Source organism: Neodiprion lecontei, chromosome 1 (genome assembly GCF_021901455.1).
Source record: "Neodiprion lecontei isolate iyNeoLeco1 chromosome 1, iyNeoLeco1.1, whole genome shotgun sequence".
Taxonomy (NCBI): Eukaryota; Metazoa; Arthropoda; class Insecta; order Hymenoptera; family Diprionidae; genus Neodiprion; species Neodiprion lecontei.
The window spans coordinates 3,838,164-3,862,702 of NC_060260.1; the positions used below are offsets into that span (position 1 = coordinate 3,838,164).

The window sequence follows — 24,539 nt, forward strand, 5'->3', positions numbered from 1 at the left end:
TTACCCAAGAGAAATATTGTAATAAAAATATTTTTCTTAGCCTTAGTCGGTTTTATTTTCTGCCGCCGCTCTATACATCTGACCTATTCTATCATTTTACAGGACCAACGTTCGAACTTTTTTTTTCATAGAACAGCTTTAGGCATCGTGCCCCCTTAATCCGAGCATGTTCACGTGGAATTGGGCGGAAAGAAAGCAAACAAACAAATATTCACAAGGTGAGTTTGGCAGTCGAAAGACAACCGTGAGGCTCGTTGTCGAACGTGAAACGACGAACTTTTACGATCTTTCCAAAGTCACAAATTTACCGTATATGTAATTTTGTACACAAAAAAGTTTCGTACAAAAAGCAAAGGATAAAAGCACGTGACGCTTTCGACGCTATACGCTTTATATCGCGTGTGTATTACTCCCACACGCAAACAGTGCACACACACACGCAAACCCAAAACGTTATATCTCAGATTCACGGCTGTAAACAGCGACGAGTTTTATTCTGATAAGCGTGTGTGCCTGGATTTATTGTCCGCTTATTACACGACGTGTTCGATTGCTTCTCTGTGATAACTCTGCATAAAATTATGATGAATATCTTTTTTACGTTTCAAAAATGGGGAAAAACTAGGCAAATGAATCAGCGGAAAAACAGTGTTTATACAAACAAACGAATCGTGCGCGTATATACAATTTTTGTGCCTGTCATGGGATGCTGATAACGAGAAGGTGGCGGAGAGACGATGTCGTATCCCCGTATAGGTACATGTATTATTTTTCACAGATCAAACTTGACTGATTCAGATATAACCGTCGCGCAAGCGATTACAATCGGTACAATCGCAAAGATATTTGGAATTTTCGCTGTCGCATTGAAGACATTATCTATCGTTGTCAGATATTATATTCTATACATATAAACACGTGTATGTGTATCGATGCGATCGATTGATCGGTGACTAGATATATTATCCACGGGAACCGACATCAGTACACGCACCGTATAACAAATAGAAAAGGTTTAACGATTTTTTAATTCATTACCAATGCGCGGACAATACACGTTGGCGTAAGCCAAACGATACACAAAAAATTATTAAAAATATTCTTCAGCGTAATATACGTGTAACACGAATCGAGACCTGTCGAAAATACCAATCGGATACCGATCAATTATTGAACGAAGCATTGATAGAACGAAGCTTTGGAGTTTCAGATTAAATTTTTTTTTTTTTTAGTCAACATAGGATCAAAGGTACCGTCGATACATCTATAACGGCTGCACTATAATCAATTTCGACAAACTGACGACTAAATAACGACGAAGACGATTTTCCCGTCAAACGTGCGTTTCATTGAAAATATTATAAATCAAAGGAAATAAGCATCGTTCAACTGTACATTTCCGTAAAATTACGATACTGTTAGTAGGTACTCGTACGGGTTACGCGACGGCCGTCGGTTCTTTTTACAAACCATATTGTAACATTTGAAGAAATTCAGTCAATTTTTGGTATACAAAGTCGGATTAAGACCAAAGCCGAAACGAAGTTTCAGATTTCAGAATGAACAAATTACAAAAATTATTTGAAAAAACTAAAAAACCAAAAAAAAAAACAAACAACTTATTATTCCACCTCTATTTTTTATCACCTCTGCATATCGTGTCAGCGGCAAGCAACGGCTTGGATGACGGACGCCCGCGCGGTTGCTTATCTGACTATTTCTGCTGAAACTTTATCTCTCACTCTGACAGCTGACAAAAACGTCATAAACAAGCGACTCGTTGCCGAGCCTTGGGCACGTCGCGGCCTTACCCAATTCTACGAGCGTTATTTTTTTTTCTTTTTTTTTTTTTTGTCTTTTCCTCTCTCACCATTACAACCGTAACATCGTCATCGTAAATTGCACGAATTCCGCTCAACGATTAAATCCGATGGATTGTGTCCGAAAAATGGACGATAATTTTTACTCCTTCGAAGTTAGAGAAAGATTTTTCTTCACCTCGCGCAGTCTGCGGTATTGTGAACGACTCACCACGTTTAAGTTTCTCCAATGGTTCGTGATGGAGTTGGTGGGAAGCCGAGGGGTGATGGTGCATGGAGGATCCGTGATGCCCGGTAGAATGGAGGTCGTGGTGATGCATCGTCCCCTGGAGATGGTCCCCGTGGAGTCCGGCCATGGAGGCGGCGGCGGCGGCATGCTGATGATGCTGTACCGAGAGTCCCGTCGCCGATCCCGTTACGAGGTCCTGGAGGCAGAGGTCCGAGTTCCCTCCCCCGCCCCCCGCGAGATCGAGGCCTCCTCCGCCTCCACCCCGCTCCATGCTGTAGAACGTGAGCGTCGTGTTGCTGCGAATGAACACCCGGGGTGTTCCACTAGCCTCACTTCACTGCCGCGTAGTTCCTTACGTTTGCCTCTTGCAACGATGCGGTTTATCTTTTATGCCTATTACGCTCGTCGATGTGTATATTTCTATCGACGAGAATTTCCTCCACACCCCGATATCCTTGTCGGGCCGCTTCTGTAAAGGCGCGGCTTTACCACAGTTTGTTAAAACAACAGCGCAACCCGACTGATCTCGGTATCTTCAAGACGTTGTAAAACATGTGTAACGATACTGCACTATTACACTGACGAAAGCAAATCATTCGAAAGAAGTATCGAATGGTAGGAGAAATAAATTAAGTAAAGATAATGACGAAAAGAAAAAACAAAAAAAAAAAAAAAAAAAAACAAAAACGGAAACAAATTAAAATAAAAAACAACCAACAGCCGGTATCGATATATTATATTGCCTGAACCGGCTGTCGCGCGCACGTAAGCACGCGAAGATCTCTCGTCCAATCTCGTCCAGCGACGCGTGTTGATACGTGTAAATATATATGTTTATATATATACGTTATATATATATATATATATATTTATAGGTGACAAGCATATATCGCGATATACTTATTTAGCCACACTGTCTCAACACACTGTCCGACATATCTACGCGTGTAGCTTGATATTCGCACGAATTCGGAATTGCCGATGTACTTGCACGTTGTCAGTCGGCTGATTTTCACTCTCAACTCGGTAATCTCAGAATCGGGCACCGCACTTGCTTCCGTGATTTACAGGCTCGCGTGGCGAGAGAGAATAATTGATAAATAAAACGACACTGCAAAAAGACGTCGTCCGCGTATCGAAGGGTGTAAATAATCGTTGCGTAATATCAGCCTCAACCTAGGCACAGTCATAGGCCGGGTTATCTGCACTCCCCGTAGCATCCGGTCACCATGTATATACTAAATCTCAGCACTAACACCCGATGACGCGTTTCCTTTTGCTCCTCAGGGTGGTGGTGGTGGTTTCGGCGATGGTGGGGGTGTGGAGGTCGCACTACCGTTACATATCCTGGCGTGACACACTGCAACCGCGCGTTCAACACCAAAGACGGCGATGCTCACTGCAAAGATCCGGGGTCAATCATCACAGGTGTGTACAAAGTACAAGTCGCGCGGTCCGATCTCGTTCCCGTTCTCGCGCGCGCGACGATATCCGCCGTTTCTCGTTGAGACCAAACCGCCGTCGGGGGCGGGGGAGGGCGAGAGAACTCGGCGTCGACGGTTCCGTCCAACTTGCAAATAATCGTGCACGTGGCGTGTCGGATTTGCACAGTCACCGACGCGGTGGAGGGAACGTCGCGAGTGCGAGGGATGAAGGGTAGGGAGTGAGGAAGGGAGGTTTGCCAAGGAGGGGGTGGAGGGACCGAAGAATATGCCGCGGGTACAAACGTCGAGAGGCTTCCCCCCAAACGACAAGTCACCCCGACGATTTCCGCCAAAACTCTTTCGCTGCGCGTATCGTACAATCCGCCGAACGGAAATTTAAAAAAATCCCCAACTTTCGCGCGTGACACACCGGCGTATAAAATTTCACTGTCAGCGTTAACACTGTTATCGACGGAGGCGAGTATCCGATGAAACGCGCGAGTAAATAACTAGGTACGTAAGTTGCAAACAAGTAGGCCGCAGGAGGCGTCCAGGAAGTGGGTTGCCGGTAGCTCTAGGAAGTAGGTGGCCCGGGTCTAGGCGGGTGTAACGCGTTGTAGGTGTGGAGGTCCGTATAGAGGTGGGTTTCGCAAGGCTTAGCTGCTTGAGCCGACGGACTGCTAGCCGGCTTAAGTCTGTAAGTCGCGTAAGCCGCGTAGATCTAGTGGTCTTGGCTCCTGCCTGCACTGCCTCGCGCGCTCGCTTGCCGGCCGGCCTGACTGTCTGACTGCTCCTCTCTCCTGTCCCTGCCCTGGCCTTCTCACCCCCTCCCCCTTCCGCCGCCCCTCACCCCCGCCTCGACGCGCTACCGTCGCCACCACCACCGCCGCCGCCGCCTCCTCCTCCTCCTCCTCCTCCTCCTCCTCCTCCCCCTCCACCTCGTCCTCCCGTATCACATCTCCCCTCCCCCCTGGTGGCCCAACGTCCTTCCCACCGCAGCCCCCGCTTTGCATTGTGTACCTACGCGCTGCTTTCCGATCGACGGTGCTTGCATACGTGAAAAGAAAGCTCGACTCTTCGGACCGACGGTTATTCTTCCGAAGTATCGAAACACGATCTCTTTACGACGATTCGAATCTTGTCGGGACTTTGGGGGTAAAATTTTCTGGAGACGGGAGAGGGGAAGGGGTTGACAAAACACCGAGATCGCCGGGTGCAAGCTCGATCTTTTCGAATACACGGATGAGTCGTTGACGGTTTGCCGATCGGCGTGTACCGAGAGGTGAGCCGGACGGAAAACGTTCCCCGCAACCCCGGCAAGTCGGTATCGCGCCGCGTCGAAACGCGTTATAGGTATACATACACACAATAACGAAGTGAGGAGATTGGGTGCGGGTGTAATGGGCGTTCTTCTTCTCTTCTGGCTCTTCTCTTATTTTTTTCGGGTGAACTTGCGGGGCAGTACATACGTCACCCCGCGTGCAGGCAACTCTGCCGCCTCGGCGTCCCTGCCCCGCGACGAAGAAGAGACAAATGACGAGATGGCCACGCCCACCATTCGCGGGGGCGGCGTCGTTATTGCGAGCGACGCTCTCTCCCTCTCTCTCTCTCTCTCTCTCTCTCTCTCTCTCGCTGCCAGATAACACGCACACCACCGATTACGACGTACGTCAACCTGCAGCGGTGTAAACCGTAAACGTATACGTATCCGTACGTACCTACGTGTGGACCGGCACGCGGGTGGGGAGATTGTTGATTTTTGAGCAACGGAAATATATCAGCCTCCTATTGTGCGTTGTTCTCTCCGCTCGTTGCTCGCGACGCGGACTCCGCGCGACCTGGTGGCAGAAGGTGGGGGCAAGGGGTGGTTTGAACTTGTCGTAGTTCGATAATTAAGGGATTACGAATCGCCGGTTTCTCACCCCCCTCGCGTCTGGCTTCTCCCGAAGCTCCAACGCCGCCCCGTGTTACCCAACCGCACTGATTATTGGCTCTTTGATTATTGGCAAGCGTGATAATTATTCGCCAGCTCGATAATTAACCGCCTGTAATAACGCCACGCTTCGCGGAGCTGAAATTCAACTGGAACCAGGTATACGTGTAATCTGCCGCGCGTATGCTGTAGGTAATTACGCAGCCATTGTCCAGAATTCATCGTCGTGTACTTTGACTGACGTAAAGGTAGATTATACAACGTCAGTGTATATTAGTAAAAACAAAAGAGAAGAAAATATTCGCGTTACGGTACAATGTTACACGAGCAACCGTGACGTTGTACGAAGTAAACGATTTTTACGACAATTTTAATCGATGTAATGTTTCACCTCGATAGTTCGCAAACTCGACGACACGACTAAATTGCAGAATTATTCTACTCTTGAAAATCAATTTCACCAGTAATTGATTTATAATTAAATTCGGTCTCTAGAATCTATTCACCGGCTTGTAACTGCATATATTTTCCCTCATCCTTTCTCGAAAACACGAGATTTCTCAGAATTTGTAACATCCGATGCGCTTTCATCCTAAACCTGAGCACCCGAACATCGCGAGGGATGAACGGAGTGACGCGCAGAGCTATAAAGAGACTTATTGCAAAGACGTCGTAAAACGTCGGAAAAAGAGAAGAGGAACAAACTTGATCCGTGCGAGGCTTGTTGGCTGTAACTGTTTCACCCAAATCAGGGCTCAAGGTTCTTGGTATTACGGTGTGTTTCGGGACAAGGGACTGTTTCCTCAATTCCGAAAACGTGCTAAAAATACTTTCACTACCTCGTTACACCGAGATCTTTGTTACATCACAGGTTTTAATATCAGGATATTATATTTGCGAGTCAAGAAATCATTTATCATAAAATATACCTAAGGTATATGAAAATCTGACGCCGTACTCTCGCGCTGTTGCAAAAACCTACGATTTAACGACACTGTAGAGAATTTATCTTCGCTCGCCTGTGTAATACTTCCATTAGAATCTGTACAACACCTGTTTCGTCTGCCGGTCCATAATGATTTTTAGGTGAATATTAGTTTCTAGCGTACGTGTGTCAAGACGCCGGTAACCGTTTCACGCGTGTATAAAAAGCGTAAATACGAATGCGTGAATCGAAAGCTGGGCGTCGTGTCGTTACGCCGTTTCGTCTTTACAAATTTTATATCATTTTTACGATGCATAAAGTCGTCGAGAAACCGGGGAAAGAAATAGTCGAAGAAATCTCCTACGTGTGTATATATTCGGGGGTGCAAAGTTAGCTCGGAGTTCTGTTTTCCGCAGGTGGGGGCAGGAAGTAGGGGTCGTGATATCACGTGGGTGGTCGAATGGGCGGAGCGGAATTTCATCCCCTCATTTTTAGGACGATGGAGGTGGCAACGAGTGGTGGGAGAAACACGTGGAGGGGGTAAACGGAGCGAGAGAGAGAGAGAGAGAGGGAGAGGGAGGGATAGAAACGGGGAGAAAGTGTGAGAGAGAGAAAAGCGAGCGTCATAACCCGCGGATGGGTCTCCGTCAAAAAACGCTCGAATTTAATTAAAAAATTCAGAAGCCACGGAAAATTACGGGAGATTCAAACGTATTAGGACGGGTATTAGCCCCGTGTCCGAGAACGAACCGGGGGGCCAGGTTTCGAAATTGTTGCGCAGGTCGTGTCCGACGGCAGCACCGCAGACAGACTCCCGAGTTACAATAACAAAGCGCCTGATTACATCCCAAGGGTTGAACTTTCGCCGTGAACCTCGGTGAGCTCGAGCTTTCGAGCAGAGAAAAGTTGCGGCCGGAAATCGGGGAGGTAAGAAGAAATATCACGTCACCCCGTTTCGATATGGGTATACCTGTATACCTCCTAACGAAAGAGGAGGAAGAAGCTGCGGGAATGATCGCGAACCGATTCGCTCGAGTGTGCGAGCCAAGGGGGTGCGTTTGTCTTCTCGGGTGTTTTGATAAACGAGCCGGCGGTTGAACGTCATCTCTTTTCTATCTCGCAGCCGCCTTTCTCCCCAGGGTTCACCCCTCGCGACTTCTGCCTCCCTCCTCCTCCTGATTCCAGTCCATCAATTTTCAATCACAAAGAGAACGTCTCCGCGCTTCGCGGTTATACGCGTTACACCATCGCTTCCTCTCTTCCCATAGGCCAGGATTCCTCTTTCCCCCGCTTACCCACCCTCAGCCCTCCACCACCGCCCGTTCCGTTTCCTCGCCTCTCTTCGCCAGCTCGAGTTCTCTCGTTCTTCAAAGCACTGCCGTCACCCCCCATCCCTTCGGGGGCGGCATCGCCGGCTAAGAAATATAGTGAATAGAACTCGGTATATATAAATGTGTATATGTGTAATACTGTACGAGTAAATTCGAGTAAATTGGAGTAAATGAAGCTATCGTGCAAGAGTCGATCAAATTTTATCCATTTCGAACTAGTGTACGTGCACGCGTCGTTTTATTTCACTATTTTATCCCTAGGGATTTATTATCAGCCGCGACTTTTTCCAAGTTTCTGACATGTGACGATCGTTAGTCGAACCTCGACCGTGTAAAGAATCGTTAAATTTGTAATCACAAGTTTGGGGAAGGTGTCTCCATCAGGAATATCTCCATCAAATATCTAAGTGCAATTTTATCGAGCATAGGTAAATAGGTAGGATTTATTAGTAGAAAAATCGACAGTTTATAATTTTCCACTCTCCTTTTCTCGCGCTTCTTTTCCATTTCTATTTCCTAAAAAAAAAAAAAAAAAAAGACGAGTTCAAACAAATTTTCTACACCAATCCGAATTACAATGATAACGATAACGACGCCTCAAGAATTTAATACGAATTATTTTCCTCCCTAAAAAAAATCAAGCAATGACTATTCTATGATAGTAAAAATAACCTTGAATAACGCAGAAGGACACGACCTGTCACTGGACTAAAAGTTACACATCGATACCGCAACATTTTTATCGGCGTAGGTACAATATAAAATTCGTATCATTCTTTGTGTACTTTTTATTTTTGCCAATATCAATTTTTCAATTTCATTACGATTTACGACACTCGAGATAATCGTTATCATTCCATGCAATCTCTACGCATACACGTGATATTATAAATTACACCGTGATCGACGAGTATATTCGTACATATCATTATACGTGAAACAAATGGATTTTCCAATCAAGAATCACCCGCGCGATAAGTCCAGCCGTTCCATGCTCCGTGTGAAAGAAATAAGAATAAAAATAAATAAACAAATTTCGCGCGCGGAATCCTGGAATCCCCGAGAAGAATAAAGCCCCGAAAAACCGTTTCAGGTACAACAACAAGGGGTTGAAAAACCAAGCTACCCCTAGAGTTTCGAAAAATAACTCTCTTCTCGTTTGCCGCCGCTGCACGTGCCAGCGGACGATCCGCGTCGCGCGCACCTTCTCCTCGAGCCGACGACTCGGTTGTGTGGGTGCGACGAACGCGTGTGCGAAGGTCCCTGATATCGCCGCGGTTTCCGTAACCAGCCAATGAAATCCGTCTGACGGGGCGGCGCCTGGCATTCCGGCCAACATGGCAGCCGCGGAAGTGACTCTCTTCTCTATTTTTTCCCGGGGATGCTCTTCGTCGGCGTCGCAGGCACCTCCAGTGCGCGGTGGACACCCTCTTCTACCTGTCAATTTGTTGCGTACCGGCTCTCTCGTGACCGAAACTACCACCCCGAATAAACCTGTTCCTCGACTCATCCCCTGCGGACCTCCGTTGTCCGTTGCACCCCGAATATATTATACGTACCGTTGCGTTTCTTACAGCCGGTTTCGTACCTGCAACCCGTACAGGTGCGCAATTTCACCCCTGGTCGTAGATGATGAATTTATTTTTCGACCACGTGGTGCTCCGAGTATCGTTTCATCCTGCGTTACATTAAATTTTTCAGTTTCATTCAAATTATTTTTCCGATTCTCGATCATAGTACTTTTATACATGTATACAATATACCGTATCTGAGAATATTGTTACAGTCTAAGTATATTTGAATCAGAGATTGTTATTTCGACATTAAAGTCACCAGCCTCTGGCGCTTAACGTGTAATTCTTCAAATTTTCGCCACTGATCGTATTTATCCAAAATACGCAATGGTAAAAATATTCAATAATTCATACAAATTTTAAGCAAAACGTGAACCTCGACGTTTTTCGCACGAATGAACGCAACGTTACGGAGATGGTTTCCCTTTTGTGCAATATATGTATACGCACAGTTGGCTGGATATTACTTTCAGAGATTAATAAAAATGATTCGATCAACAGCTACCACAAGAATTCAAACTTCAATTAAAAACAATTCGCATTGGCTGATTGCGGTTCATAATTTCTTACCGATCAACTTCCAATGTCAAACAGAAATTATACTCATAATTATTCCACGAGATAAGAATCGCTATAATTAAAGTATAATTTAATTTATCGTTAAATTATTACAAGCGTATATTTTTAGAGACGGGCGACGTGTTAATCGTCACAATTAAATTCGAGGCCTGTGATGAAGCAGCAAAAAATAACTATATTTGAGAGAATGATTGGCATTGAAGAAATTTTATACGGCAGATTGCTAGGGCATGCTGTAGGGTACGTTTCGTTTCGCTTCTTTATCATCTGGTAATGTTTGCAAAACAAAGAAAAAATGTGGGGGGGAGCGAAATAAAATTTGCTCCGAGTGACGATGATCATGCGGTCGTTAATTGTGGCTATTTTTCGATGCTATCAAAGGCGCGTCAACAAACGTAATAAAGATTAAGCGGGTGCCATATACAGAGAAGAACGCAAGTCATTGCGGTAAAAATGAGTATCAAAAGTCCAATTCGCAAGTAGGCGTACGATAAGGTGAGAAACAAAAAAAAAAATCTTATTCGCGTGGCAAAAATACGCGTAGCGCGTTACGATGACAAAGAAAAAAAAAAGAAAAAAAAAACCCGTCTGGCGAAATAATTATCGGTATTCCTCGGCGGGTCAGACCGATATAATTTTTTGTAAATTCCCTCGACGATTTATATCGATACCTAATTTCGATGCGGCGTTTATTATACATATACAACGGTACACGCGTACGTATTATAACGTACGCCAGGAAAATGGTAAGGGATAGATTTCTGTAATGACCCCTGCAGCTAATCTCTCCTGTGTGGATAATGCGCCTCGTATAATAACTGCAACGAAGTTTATGCTGTTCGCGTTGCGAATCGCGAAGCCGAATATGGACGACGTCATTAACTTACGCCAAGGCTTACCTAACGTTGCAAATTATATTTCCGTGTAGGTATAGATGCGCGGCAACAAAGGATTATCTTACTTTTGTACGAAAAATAATTACACCTTTCGCTCGGCGCTCGCCGCGGGTACGTTGTGTCCGAATAAACATACGTGAAACATATAATATATAAATGGAAATGTATTATACGTAACACCGTGCGGCGCGATATTAACGACGTATAATAACAATATCAATTTACCCCCAACTCACATGATTACCTTACAACCGGCAAGCTTATTAATTATACTCCGCATGTGCATACGGAAACTTTTTATCCGTGCCTTATATCGTGTAAATATATTCAGCGAAACAAATTGCTTTTAGTTAATATTTTCCACCGCATACGGTTACAACAGAGTTTCGCTAATTCTACGTATCATACGATAAGTTGCGGGTTCTGCGTTCTGTCAGAAAACCCAGCGTCTGACCCAACAGGGTACTCTTACTACTCGTCGTTTGAATCCCAGAATTCAAAGCCTCGCGTATCACGGAATATAATTCCGATCATTGACCGAGAAAGCGTTTTTCAAAGAGTAAAGTCAATCGATTATCGCTATCTAATAACTTCCCCGAACATTTCTTCGCGCGATTAACAAAATTTAACCACGCCTCAGAGGTGTGATAAAATTGTGTAAAAACAAAAAATAACGTTAAAAAAATTTAATCATAACAATAATACCTCGCAGAGAAAATTTGATCATTTCAATATTTCATTTTGATTTTGATAAATTGCGATGCAGCCGCGGGGGTAAAAATTGTTTAAGAAACTCGATACGGTTCGCCTCGCACCCCCGGCATACTTTCGGAGTAATCGAGGCGTACCGCTCTTCTTCCACAAGGGGTTTTTCTCTCGGATATTTTCCAAGGAATTGGATGAAGGTCGGATAGGGGGGGTGAACCTGGGGGAAACCTAACTCTCTCACACACACACACACACCGCAAAGACGGGCGTATAAACGTATCCTGTACACGGCCATAGATCCAAGAAGAGACGCGGGTCCGTGGCCGGTTCCTCGTTCATCATTTTCTTAGCTGCGGGCAAGCTGGGGAATATTCATAGACCTTAACCCTCTTTCCCCCGTCTTTCTCTCTCCTCGACAACGTTTCCTCGCTTCACATATTTTTCCTTTTTCTCGCCGTACGTACCTACGTATACTTTTTCTCATAATATACATGTTACATGCAGAAAAATTTGGTCAAAATATTATTATTGTTGTTGTTGTTGTTGTTGTTGTTGTTGTTCTTGTTCTTGTTATTATTATTATTGTATACGAAAATATTCATACGTCTATAGCGCGGGAGGTTCTTTCGGATGGTATTTAATTAAACCCATACGTCGGTGAAAATGTTAGAACCTCTTGGTCGATTTATTCACCGCGGATTTATGCATATTGTATATATGTGTACGCGATAGATGCGGCGATTTAGCATCGAGTATAGGAGACAACGAACCGCGCCGACGATCTCGTCCCCGATAGCGGGCGTATGATAGGCGTGCATTTCACCCTGGAAGCCTGACTTGGCTCGAAAATGACTGACAGGTCATAAAATTTTATCGGGGCCCCGCTAGCTCGCTTCGGTCGCTCGCACTCGCTCGCTCACTTTTTACACACAAACAAACCGACACACGCACACACGTTTATACAGCATCGCGACGCTATCGCTCTTTGCGCCTTCACGCGCTACGCAAATACCACTGGAATGATGAAACGCAGCCGCGCTTGCTTTCAGACGCGTATGTACACCTACCTATATACCTACACACAGGTATAATGTACGAGTTAGGTACTGTGTAATGTACTGTGTGTACCGTGAAAAGTTCTCCTTCGATGGCCATTCCACCCGAGTATTTAAAAAAAATAAATTGTTTTTTCTTTATTTTCTTCTCATTTCAAATCCCCCCCCCCCCCCCCCCCCTTCATATCCTTACATAAAAACCGAGGAAGCGATCAGCAGCGGTGAGGAAAAAAAAAAAAAAAATTATTTGTTCCCGATAACGGTTTGACGATTCGTTGTTATCTGTATAGGCATAGCGTTTAAACTTTTGAGTCAGCACTTTTTTACTACTTATTTTTCTTTTTTTCTCTGTTTATAGTCAGCTTACAAATATTTACGTTACGGTATATAAACCATACTTTAAATTCTACGAGTTTAGAATTTCGGGCGGCAGTATAATGGAAAATGAAACAGTCGGTATGACGGATAATTTTTTATTTGTTTATTACATTTTTATTTTTTTTTTTTTTTGCTACGTCTCCCAACGCGCAGACAAACTTGAAAAATTGTAGAATTATATTATTTTCAATTCTTGCATAAGCGTCTGCAGTACGAAACCTTACCGATTTTATAATTCCCCCGACTGTAAAAAATACAGTACATGTATCCTTTGTCAAAAATTTCGCGACAAGTAGGATGTGCTTTTCGCGATTATACACGTATAAGCTGGGCTTCGCGATATCAGCCGAGGGGAGGGGGGTTTAACCGTGCGTAGGAAGTTGAGGATACGTGGGAACCCGGCCACGCGCCCTTATTTCTAGGGTAGTTCCGCGGGCCGTCGGCCACCCTAGTCGCGCACTCAACGAACCACGGAGGTGGAAAATGTGACGGATAACATATCCACCGGATACGTAACAATTATGACGGGCGAGCAAAGTGACAGTTCGCCCCGCGCCTCCTATTCCAAACCTTCGCCTATCACGCGTGTTTCACTCTACGTATAATCTGACTATTTCACGCCTCATGGATCCGCGTCAAATAAGGGTCCCGGGAAATTAGTGCGATGCCGATACACGTAGGTACTCGCGCGTGCGAAAACCCGATAGGACGTATCGTACGATATGCGATCGGTCCAAGTTTCGCATCTCGATTTTACGAGGACGAAGAATTGGGCGGAAGAAGGTTGAAATGTATCGTACCTGGAAATGATTTCTTTCAAATCTTTGCCACTTGTTATAAACAATTATTATAACTCTCTTCCACTTTGCGACTTTCATAACACCGGTCCACACACGAATCTTTAGTCTGAGTTCTAAACGTCAAATTTTTATTTCCTCTGCGCAACTAATGAAAGAGAAAATAGTTTCATTTGATAAGGTTTGCTCTCGTAAAAATCAGAACGATATTTCGAATTTTTAGAAAAATTACCTATCTTCTCAAACGTTCATTGTAATTAACAATTAAACGAAACACAGTTTCGCATGTAATCACTATCGTTAAAAAATACTATTGTTTCGGTTTTTTATTAGCCGAGTAATTGGAATCATAGATTTTTTTCAATTTTGAAACATCAGTCTCCTGACTGTTAAATCAAACTTTTTCGAAAAATAGTCATTCTCGCCCGTTTGATATCACTTAGCATACCTGTAATAATCACGTGCACAAAGTCTCTGCGGACCAGGCAAAAAATAATAGCGTTTTGTTTTTTTTTCTTTCGTTCAGCGGTGTAATAATACAAACTACCCCCCAAAAGAAGAAAACAAAAGTAAATTAAAAACGAGAAACAAATAGAAATTTTCGCTTTCGGGAAATGCGCGGAACGTGACGGAAGAGGAGAAAGGAACGAAGGAATGAAAAAACAACGGAGCGGCAGGTATTATTGTACCTTATATACGAGTATATACTCGGCGAAACTGTTGCACGTCGGGATTATGCCAACGAAAATATCCATTTTAGTAGACAATAAAATCGGGACGTACGCGAGGACGGCGAGAGTGTTATTTTAGGTAATCCAAGGGCGCAAGGAAGGGAGGAGGGCGACAGAGAACCCGGCATCCGAGGGCGAAGAGACCCTCGAGGTAATCTTGGCTCGCTCTCGCGGATGGCACGCTTTGATCCCCTGGCTCGACGATCCGGCACGCTCCTCCGGTTCAACGAGATGGCTCACACATTCCCTGTAATTAGGACTGCCTAATTAGCGGCCGAAGCAAAATTACGATACACGTAAGTACAGTGTATCTACAATTATAACAGTGATATTCCTAAGTAAACAATTGTTTTTTTCAAGTCAAAATTATTTGCCAAAAAGCATGCCCGACGGTTCGTACATGTATATTATTTTGAGAAAGCGAGCATCGTACGCGCAATCGAACAGCAAATAAAATGAGGTAAAAGAGAATAATAAAACGTAAAGTATATTCGAATGGAAAACCAAACTACCACCGTTAGTTTTTGTACTTTCATTTTTTTCACAAACATTCCCCCAGCGGTTTTAAGTTCGCCCGGCAGTGAATGAGCCCGAGTCTTACGGTCTACGCACAATACGGACACAGTGTTCAAACTCTCTTGACAAATAGCAGTGCAGTCATTGTAATTTGAGTTTTTCCCACAGGTCGAGGAACCCTTGCGCGTTCGAAGCCGAGTGTGCGGAGCATCTCAACCCTCCGACGAATAAGCGAGCAGAGGGAGGGAGGGGGAGGGGTGGTGGTGGCTCGACAAAGTTGTTTTAAAACAATTTTAAAATGTCGAATAAACACTCGGGCGGCGTGCGAACATATTGAAGAGAAATTATAAAATAAGCTCTGTGAAATAAGCTAGCTCGACGGCCGACCGAATCCCGTTTGTCATTTCCTACCCCCTGTCAATTGTTATTTTTATTTCACAGAGCGGCAGCCTGATTTCATTTAGGTATACAACGCGTTGTTTATTCAACGAACGAGCACGTTCTTCGAACTTTCAAGATATCCCGTTTTCAAATTTCCTTACGTACAACGCCGCCCGCAATCGCGAATGATAATTGAAAGCTCGTGTGCGGATTGACGATGTCGGGAATCGGAAAATCAGACGCTATCTCGTACCTCTCTTTCTTTTCGGTCTTTTTGTATTCTTTTCATTTCACCCTACTTTTTCAATATGTTATAAAGTCAAGAACGACAAGGTGCCGAGGCAGAAAGCCCCGGACCCTAAGGCGTACCTACGGTGTGTACCATGCTGATAAATATAATGTAACAACTCCAATGGGATAACGGCTCCATCCCAGGGGATCAACGAGTCTTTGCCACGGATACCTCGAGGCCTCTTGCGCGCCCAGACTTTTCTCCCAACGAAAAGCACGCGTGCATGAGAAAGCCGGGCTGAGATAGGCGTTATTTTCTCCACGGAACCGTCAAATAACCACTTTCTTCCACCTCGCACATCTCGGTCCATCTATGCGCGAACGCAGGTATCGCCGCATCGCTAACGACGAGACAATTTTTCCTCGTCTATTAATATCGGCAAGGCGTTAGCTGCACCTTATCGTTAGACCAGGCATACGTAACATTGCCAAAAAGAATTGAGGGGTAGCATTACTCTGGTATTTTTTAAAATTCCGTTTTTTTTTTATGCTTACACCATTTCTACCATATTTGATTGAAACAAAAAACTCCTACGTACTTCCATAGGCAATAGTACGTAGATTATATAATTTTTGTTCCAGGTCTTGTACTTTACGAAAAATCCGTCCTTCCGTGAAGAAATTTCAAAAAAATAGTTGATTTCAAAGATTGGCTCTGTCGCCACCATTTTGCATCGAAATGATGATAAGATTTTTTATTTCCATACTTCGATATGTGTTAAATAAACCCTTTAAAAAGAGATTCCATTCCTTTTTCCATGCTCCCAAAATAAATCGCGGTGTTACCTCTTAAGTAAAGTTTTTGAAGGCAAAATGTCTGCACGTGTATTGAGAAGAAAACGAATCTAGGTACAGTTTAATGAAATGGAAGCCCTGCTTCACATGTGGGATAAAATTGAGACCCGCAATCGGCACCCCGAACGGACCTTACAGCTTCTTCTTTCCGTGAAGACGCGGTGCGAACGCCGAGAAGCGAGGAGAAATCGTCTTCCATTTCGTTAACGTTAACCTGCAGGGAGGTATAAGGGTGCAGGAAGCCGTAAAAAGTAAATTAAATAAGAATTAAATAGAAATAAAACCGCTGGCCCAAGTAATTGGCTGGCTGGGCTGGATGGCTGCGGATACTTTTTCTCCACGACCAATGAAACCTCCCGGATCTCAGACCCTTTGCTAGCTGGCTCATACGACGCTCTCTCTCTCTCTCTCTCCCTTTCTTCCCTTCCCTTCACCGTCACCTTCCTCCACCTCTGGGGTAAAACAATCCGGTCGTAAACCGACGTACGCGTGGTAAAAGTCTCTTCCATGCGACTCTTTCGAGCTAAAAAAATTATCTTATTCTTTCGCATCGAAACACCTTCAACGTTCGCAAAACTGGCTATAGCTTCGGATTGTCCAAACGACTAGAAATCAGTGAAGAAATCGTCCAAATGTAAGAAGAACAAGTCAGAGTAAGCTTCTTGCGGTAGCTAAATCCAAGTAAGTAATCCCCAATTCACTTCTTACGTTTCGACTTTACGAACAAATGACGCGGTGCGTGAAAAAAAAGATGCAAATGTCCGAGGTTTTTTTTTTCAGAGCAAGGGTGGGGGGGGGGAGGTCCAAGGTGATTGAATTATCCATGGTAACGCGATAATTTTATCCGATCGTGTCGACAAATTGACCCGTACAGCCAGCGATGGTATCTCGGATCTGAGATGAGGTCTCGGTATTATACAATGTCCCTATACTACGAAAGTCCCCGAGTTCCGAGTACCTACCACCGACCGACGACCCTTCTCGCTGCTTCGCGTGAGTCAGTGCACAACGATCAGTGCTCAGGGGATGCAAGGAAGAATGAGAGGAAGGGCGGGAGGGAGAGAGGGAGGGAGAATGTCCCATTACCCGGTAATCCTTGTTTGTAATAAACCAGCACCCTGCTGCTCCGCAGTCCTGTCCCTGTCCTGCACCCCCGTCCTGCCCCGCATATGCTCCTCATGGAATATCATTTATGTTCCATCGCATCCCATCCCATCCCGGTCTTCTCACCATTTCGTAACCAACCCTCCGTACCTTCGTCAACCACCCAGCTCCGAGTCTCTCTCTCTCTCCCTCTCTCTCCACCCTTCTCAACCTCATACATAGGCCTAATCCAGCCATGATTGCGCTCCGCCTTGGTGACTCTTCACCTTGCCTTGCCTCACCTTGCCCCGAAACTCGAACAAACCGGGGTTGCTTGCCCACCCACCTGTACCACCCCTCACTGTCGGATAATTTTTTTTTTCTCCTCTCTGTCTCCTATTTCTCGGCCAAAGCCTGAACCCACTCAGGCTGTAATTTAGGTCTGCGAATTCAGCCCGGGTAAATTCGTGCGTTGACTGCAAAGAGGCTCCGAGTCCGGAGGCTGCTGTTTAGAAGACAATAATATATTAACAACGCAGCCATGAATCTTGACGGAAATAATTCTTCCAAAGTTAAAACCAAAAGTTAGCTTAAAAATGTCTATATTCGTACAGAAATTTCCTCCCACATTTCCAAGTTTTTTCCTCTTTCCTATCTTTCAGTTGTCATTTTCCGCGTTTCAGGAAAAAAACGTATACACGATTCCTTCTCATTAAAACTGTAGTCCCAATACGAATGTAGGAGGGAAAATTTGTTTGACCTGTTCGAAAGTACATTACGATGAATCACGACGATCGTTTTGACCAAGCGAATCTAGTACCTGGCCCTTCTCTCTGATGTACAAATTAGATTGACAATCGTCAAATTCCGACATATATCGTATACATATAGGTACATATGCTGCGAAGATAAAGAAGCAGATGCCCAATTTCGTACGTGATACACTCGTCGCACGATGTCTGCTGCCTTCCGATCGAAAGCGTCCTGATCCAATTAAATGCTGTACAAGGTTCCGTCGATTTTGCGGGTGAAGCCAGGGTTCGTTTGATCGGTGTGAGGCCCCTCGATCGTTAACTTGAGGCTACTGGGATGGATTCTTCGCTTGATACCACCCCCCGGATTCTCCCCGTCGTCTGTTTTCGAACCCCCAAAGTACAGGTTCTCGCCAATTCGCGGTGGAAGTTTCGTGTATACCTGCACGAGACGCTCAAAGTTACACGTAACCACAAAGAAGAATTCCGTCTTATCCGCATTACTCGCATAAACTTTGCGATACGAAAGAAAATGGTCGATCAGAAATTAATCGCGATATGCGACAAGAGTTTTACCTCAAAATTCAGCCCCACCCCAAAAACGGAGCCAATCAGAACGTTTCGACTCTTCGGCGTTTGTCAAATCTTACAATCTAATCTCTTTTTGTTGGCAATAATTTAATTTAAACACAGTACGTGCATTCCAATTTTTTTTTCACAGCCATAAATTATTGATACCGATATAACGTATTATCTTTACAACCGATACGTAACGCGTGTAGAACATCTTAGGAAAAATTGTATCGATAGAAATCAGTTCGGGATTAACTATTGGTGTAGCATTGAAACGGAATGCAAAGTACAGAGTTGACACTTGCCTGAAATTGATGAATAGCGTCAATTAGTCCGTTAAAAATATCATAATTTCAGCACCGTTTAATCAAAATTTACATTATCTTTTTCGGCCTGTCATTCAAACCGCAATAGATGTTCAATAAACCCGAGAACTGATCATTATTTCCGCCCATCGTGACATCCCTCTATCTCTCTCTCTCTCTCTCTCTCTCTTTACACATCATTTCAAGCCACCGTCTCTCCGCGTTCACACAAATCTTATCTCGCAAGACCGACGGTTAATTAAATATATCGTAACCTTAATCTGATTGCGAAGGACACGCCACGTTTCCTGCTTCAATGTCTCAGGCTGCATACAAACGTACGCTTTTGGTACCATCGAATCCTCGTTGTGGACGTAGCTCGAGCTCAGCGCGAGGTCCAGAGCGTCGTTCGGCACCTGAAACGCAATAGAAACTCGATATCCGAAACAACACAGCGAGTGTATGTAACGAAGACTCGGTAAAAGTCCTCACCTTGGTTCTCACGAGGCGAAGATCCTTCCGTACGCTGTTCAAAGTGTGATGAGCAAAGAGCCTCTCGTGGGATTTCAGTCGTTTGTACCAGTTTGGATCGTCGACTGAAACTTTCGAGCCGAGGATCGGACCCCGTGAAGTCCAGGATCCCTCGCGTGGCGCGACGTCTGGAACAGCGTAGGGATTTCGGACGAGCGTCGTCTTGAACCGTCCTTCAATTTCGACCATGATTCGTTGCGTTCTCCGGACTCGGTACCTTGTGCCTTTCGGGGAAATGATTATCGATTAAAAAATGGGAGAAAGAAAAAACAACATAAAATTAAATAACATCTGTCTGACAATCCCGAATATTAGAATATCCCTTAATCATTCCCGGTAACGAAGATTTTAACCACGATTTTAAAAGACAGCTGGCTGCTGTGGCTACTCGACTGAAATCAGCCGAATTCCGACGCGGTTCACAATTGGTCGATATTTACAGCCAATATTGTTGCACACCTCGTGTTACGGGAATTAAGCAAAAGATGAAACAAATATCGAGGTCTCATACTTGGATCAATAATTATGTGATATGGTTTGTGTGTGTGAAGAAATTAATCTACACGGAATATTCATCAAGTAGAGTATTACAAGTAAAATAGAAAAATATGAGAATTTTAACAAAGTCTTGTATATTATATAAGCTAAGTTGCGTCAAAGTTTCGAAGAGGTATTAAAAAATTTTTCCCTGCACTTCAATTCAGTGCAGCGATTACTCAACGGATTATATACGCGCACCATAAAATAATATAACCACAGTATGCGTGTAACGCTTGCAGACAGACATAAAATTATCTTCACTTGTGTAATTTGATTGCTACAGCAGCAAAGGAATGCAATCAAAATCTTGACAGATTTAGATATTCAAATTTGGAAAAAATTTCTTCAATCTTCTTCACGACTCAAGAACAAGCTGTTTGTATACCCTATTTTTTATAATTTTTTTTTTCTTATTATCATCACGAACAAAACAAGATGCGAAAACTTCCAAAGGTTTCTATTACGGCTATGAAATCCTCAATTAAAACTCATTTCAGTTTGTAAATAGATGGTACAAAGGAACAGAGTTTCATTCTAGCCGTCGAAGTTTAGGCAAAGGATCAACAAACCCAGGTAAGATATTTTCTTCCTGAAAAAGAGACAAGCAAGGTAGCAGCAAACAGAGGACTGTTAGTCAGATAGCGACTCTTCGCTGGTATATGGTGTAATGCACGTTGGGAGATATCATGGCGAGGTATGTTACTCTCATGCAGGGAAAGAGAGAGAGAGAGAGAGAGAGAGAGAGATAGAGAGAAGGAATAAGGAAAAAAAAAACAAGAACATTACATAAGGAATAAAAGAGCAGAAGCTGTGCGACGATGTCCGCAACGGTGATTCTGATTTCGTTAACTCTCTCCTTCTCTCCCTCTTTCTCTCTCTCTCTCTCTCTCTCTCTCATCTTCCCTCTCGTGGGGCGCCTCCTTCACGTGTTTATGACCAGAATACAGGTGGGCACGTACCAATACATGCATACGCGGTGTAATTACCGTATACGAGGAAGAAAAAGAGGGGCGAGGAGAGAGGGAGGAGGAGGACTCGCTTCCAGCCTCCCGCCGTGATTTACGAGTGTCTGTTTGCCTGACCTCGCGATGTCACCTGTCTGTTTGCACCGGCATTATGACTACTTAGCTTTTGCTTACTTTGAATGTAAAGAGAGAAAAAAAAAAAAAAAAAAAAGGAGGGTGAAAAAAGAAGAGAATGGAAAAAAAAAATAATTAAAAATAACCGACGAGGCTGCAGCGGGAATGACCGGGCGAAAAATAAGGCAAAAACGTTGTACGGACGTCATTAACCCGCGTAATTTTAACATGCAAATATTACAAACAGGCGAAAATTTATTGCGTAGGAGTTTCAAAGATTGCGGAAAAAACAAAAATTGAACAAGGAAAGAGATAGGTACCGTAGCACGTAAATGCCGCAGGATATGTATTCTCCGCAAGCAAATACCGAATCTCTTTCTTAAATTTCAGTCTTGTCTCGACGCGGCTTTCGGCTCCCATTCAAGCCGACTCTGCCTGGGGTCCATCAGTCACGACGGGGCGACTCGGCGTAACTTCCGGAGTTTGATCGACAAAGTGGAGCGGACCGGTATCGGGTTCTGAGGAGGCCGAGAACCGCGTGAGGAAAAAAAAAAACAAAAAAAAATAAATAAAACTAAAAAAAAAAAAATCTCCAGAGCTCATCCCGCCTCGCGTAAGAAAAAACCAAAAACCAAAAAATTTGGCGCTCGTCGTCCCTACTTGGTATCTATTTTTCCGCGGTGCGCTGCTCAGTCCGATATTAAAACCTGATGTAATTTATGTCGCAGCGAGGCATGCATAATGCTGTTTGTACAAAGCGGCTAGAGTCACGTGCCGACGCGTGCCCTGGGCAACCGGCCCTTAATTCTTACCGCCTCTCATTGTTCGCGAAGGCCGACCCTACGGGGGTCCTAGAAACCCGGTTACGGGTTCACGCCCTCGCCCGACGACGCGTGGGAGATCTTTATTCGAATAAGCCTCGGTAACCGATGACTGGTGACGGGCATCCGAGCTAAATCACATTTTAATGCCGGAAAATACGATAAATATTACATCGGGAATTTCTCGCAGGTTGCAACCAGCGAACAAAGGCCCGCGTAGTTACGTACGATGTAAACGATCGTCGATAACTTGAATGTCGTAGAAACCACGATTACAATACGTGTACCATATTTTTCCGCCAACCCCGATGATTAAAACAATTTTCAAACTTTATGCTGCACCAAATCACGTGTCGAGGAAAAAAATTTTTCACGCCGTCTTGAATATTTTTATCACCTACTATCTACGTAACTCTTCATTGATCGTCTGTGATCAATGTTATTTTAAAGCTTGAAGGTTTGAAATTGGCGCAAACGAATGACGCTCTGAATGATTTAAAAACAGTTATATCGGTGCAGAAAATGGACTTGTATACCTTCTAAACGCGGGTAAAATCGACAGCTGCACCAATTACGGGCCAGGAATTGGCTAATCTTTCGCGTCAGTGGATCGTGTCTGTACCTATCTGTGTATCGCACCACTAGATCCCCGAGCGAAATGACACGCGTAATCGTATAATCGGAACGCGTGTCTCCGCACGCGGCTTTGACAAACTCCTGCGCGCAAACGCCGTGGATAAACACGAGATATAAATCTCTGTACCAGCCAGTGATTCGTTTAAAGAAAATAAATTGGAAAAGAAAAAATGAATCTATCCTAGCACTTGAATAAAAAAAAAAAAAAAAAAATAGTAATAATTCAAGTATCTACCTAATACGGTATTTCGCCATTGTTTACTTTTTATGAATCAGATCGACCTATCCGGTATAATTAAGAAATAATAATTCCCTCTTTGTTCTTGTTGTTACTTTATCCCGTTAACCTCGGAAAGTACAAGTTTCAGCAACCGGCGTCGATTCGTTGTTTAAAATATTTTCGTAAGGGTAAATAATTTACAGAATCGACCTCGGTATCCCTTACCTGCGGTCAAATGCCGCAAGCAACGATATCCCCGGACGGTGAAGGTAAGGAGGGATCATCTCCCGAGTCCCTAATCCTCTAACGGGGTACGCTCAGGTATCGGCGTTGGTGTTGGTGTTTGCAATACGAGTGTAGAATCGGGCATTCAAACGGACATCGTTCGGCGTTCCCACAATAGGGGTAACAATGGGCATTCGTACGTGGGGTGATGATATTGCCAATATTTGGTTTGATTCTCGTGGCCGCGTGAGGCGAGGAGGAGGCGTCGGGCCGACGGTACGAGCGACGGTATATTAGACGCGGGTGAATTACCATTTGAATACCTACCGCACCGCTGCCTGACGGTCACTCTTTGTCCTCCTCCGTCGCCGAACCTTCGCCAAATACGAGAGACCCGAGTGACCCACGTCCGCCAGTGTCCTCTTTGCGATTTTCACAAGAGTCCCGGCATCATTTCTGCTATCGTATTATCCTACGGTGTGAATTTTTCCTAGGCATTTTTCCCTCTGACGTCGGGGATTTTTTCAACTTCCCGTTTCTTTATTTTCAGAGGAAAAATGGATGTTATCGTGGTCACGCCAAAAATGAAAAGACGAGTTCCCGCTACAGTTCCACGTTTTTAAGTTCAAACAATCACCGCCAATAATTTTCAGATCGACTTCTGTGTGTGTGCGTGTGTAAGTATATACGTATGCGATCAATTTTTGATTGTCCTACGATATTTCGAGAAACGAGTTGCGGGATTTCAATAATTTTTATCTCTATCGACGCGGTTTTACCAAATTTAGAATTAATTAGATTTTGGGATTCATCGGCTCTGTACTTTCTCAATTATTTAAATGAAAATATTCTGATTTTGGTAGAAATTGGTAGGCGTAGTTTTTTTTGGGTCACTGATAACGAATCCAAGATCAGACTTCCAAAATTTTTAACGATAGATCCATCATAGCGGTTGGAAATAAAAAAAAGTCGTCATACTTTCATGTAAAATGGTACCCAAGGGCTTTAAAATCGTTAATCACAAATCTGAATTTGTAGTTCGAAATTCGTATCGGACATTGTTCTTTGATTTCTCTATAAATTTGGAACCTGCACTTTGAGAACGGAAAGTTCGAGGACCGGCTCATGGCCAGTCTAATGCCGGTTGTTTTTAATTTGCTTCTCTATCACAGGAAGATCGCAGAGATTTTAGATCGTGTTATACGAAAAGAGTTTGCGGAATGACTAACACCGACCTGATGCGTTCGATCTTGCGTTAGAAGAGAAACGGATGATACCCGTAGGTAGTCCGAAATTGAGGGTGCGTATTGTGGCGGTTCAGCCGGTCGTACAACAATAGTGAAATGACAAAATATTGGCACAGCAGCTCTGAATGAAAATAACCAAACATAGCACCGTCCACTTTGCTCGA

At 44.2% G+C, this 24,539-nt stretch overlaps 2 protein-coding genes across 4 annotated transcripts in view; both read right to left on the reverse strand.

Moving 5' to 3' along the window:
• Positions 1-17,785, reverse strand: part of LOC107218801 (pituitary homeobox homolog Ptx1) — a 40,480-nt gene extending 22,695 nt beyond the window's left edge. The window contains exon 1 of one of the 3 annotated variants that reach the window (XM_046729835.1): positions 17,450-17,785. In XM_046729835.1, the coding sequence (XP_046585791.1) occupies positions 17,450-17,543 (94 nt within the window). In that variant the 5' untranslated portion in view covers positions 17,544-17,785. Of the gene's footprint in view, positions 1-2,031; positions 4,235-17,449 lie in introns of those variants that run through there. The other 2 variants (XM_015656815.2, XM_046729834.1) reach the window with 2 other exon arrangements.
• Positions 17,786-18,012: 227 nt separating this feature from the next.
• LOC107218794 (uncharacterized protein C1orf194 homolog) lies at positions 18,013-23,617 on the reverse strand. The gene is made up of 4 exons (XM_015656807.2): positions 23,456-23,617; positions 19,569-19,831; positions 19,352-19,492; positions 18,013-18,640 (listed from the first exon to the last, which is right to left on the reverse strand). Exons 2-4 carry the CDS (start codon positions 19,794-19,796, stop codon positions 18,440-18,442), a joined length of 570 nt encoding a protein of 189 aa, XP_015512293.2. The 5' UTR covers positions 19,797-19,831; positions 23,456-23,617; the 3' UTR covers positions 18,013-18,439.
• Between the last annotated feature and the right edge of the window lie 922 nt (positions 23,618-24,539).

Excerpts from the sequence above, each read along its gene's own strand:
- LOC107218794 (XM_015656807.2), bottom strand. The coding sequence starts at position 19,796 with ATGGTCGAAATTGAAGGACGGTTCAAGACGACGCTCGTCCGAAATCCC. Across the intron at positions 19,493-19,568 it reads TTCGCCTCGTGAGAACCAAG|GTGCCGAACGACGCTCTGGA; the intron begins GTGAGGACTTTT and ends ATTGCGTTTCAG. Across the intron at positions 18,641-19,351 it reads TCCTTCGCAATCAGATTAAG|GTATACACGAAACTTCCACC; the intron begins GTTACGATATAT and ends CGTCTCGTGCAG.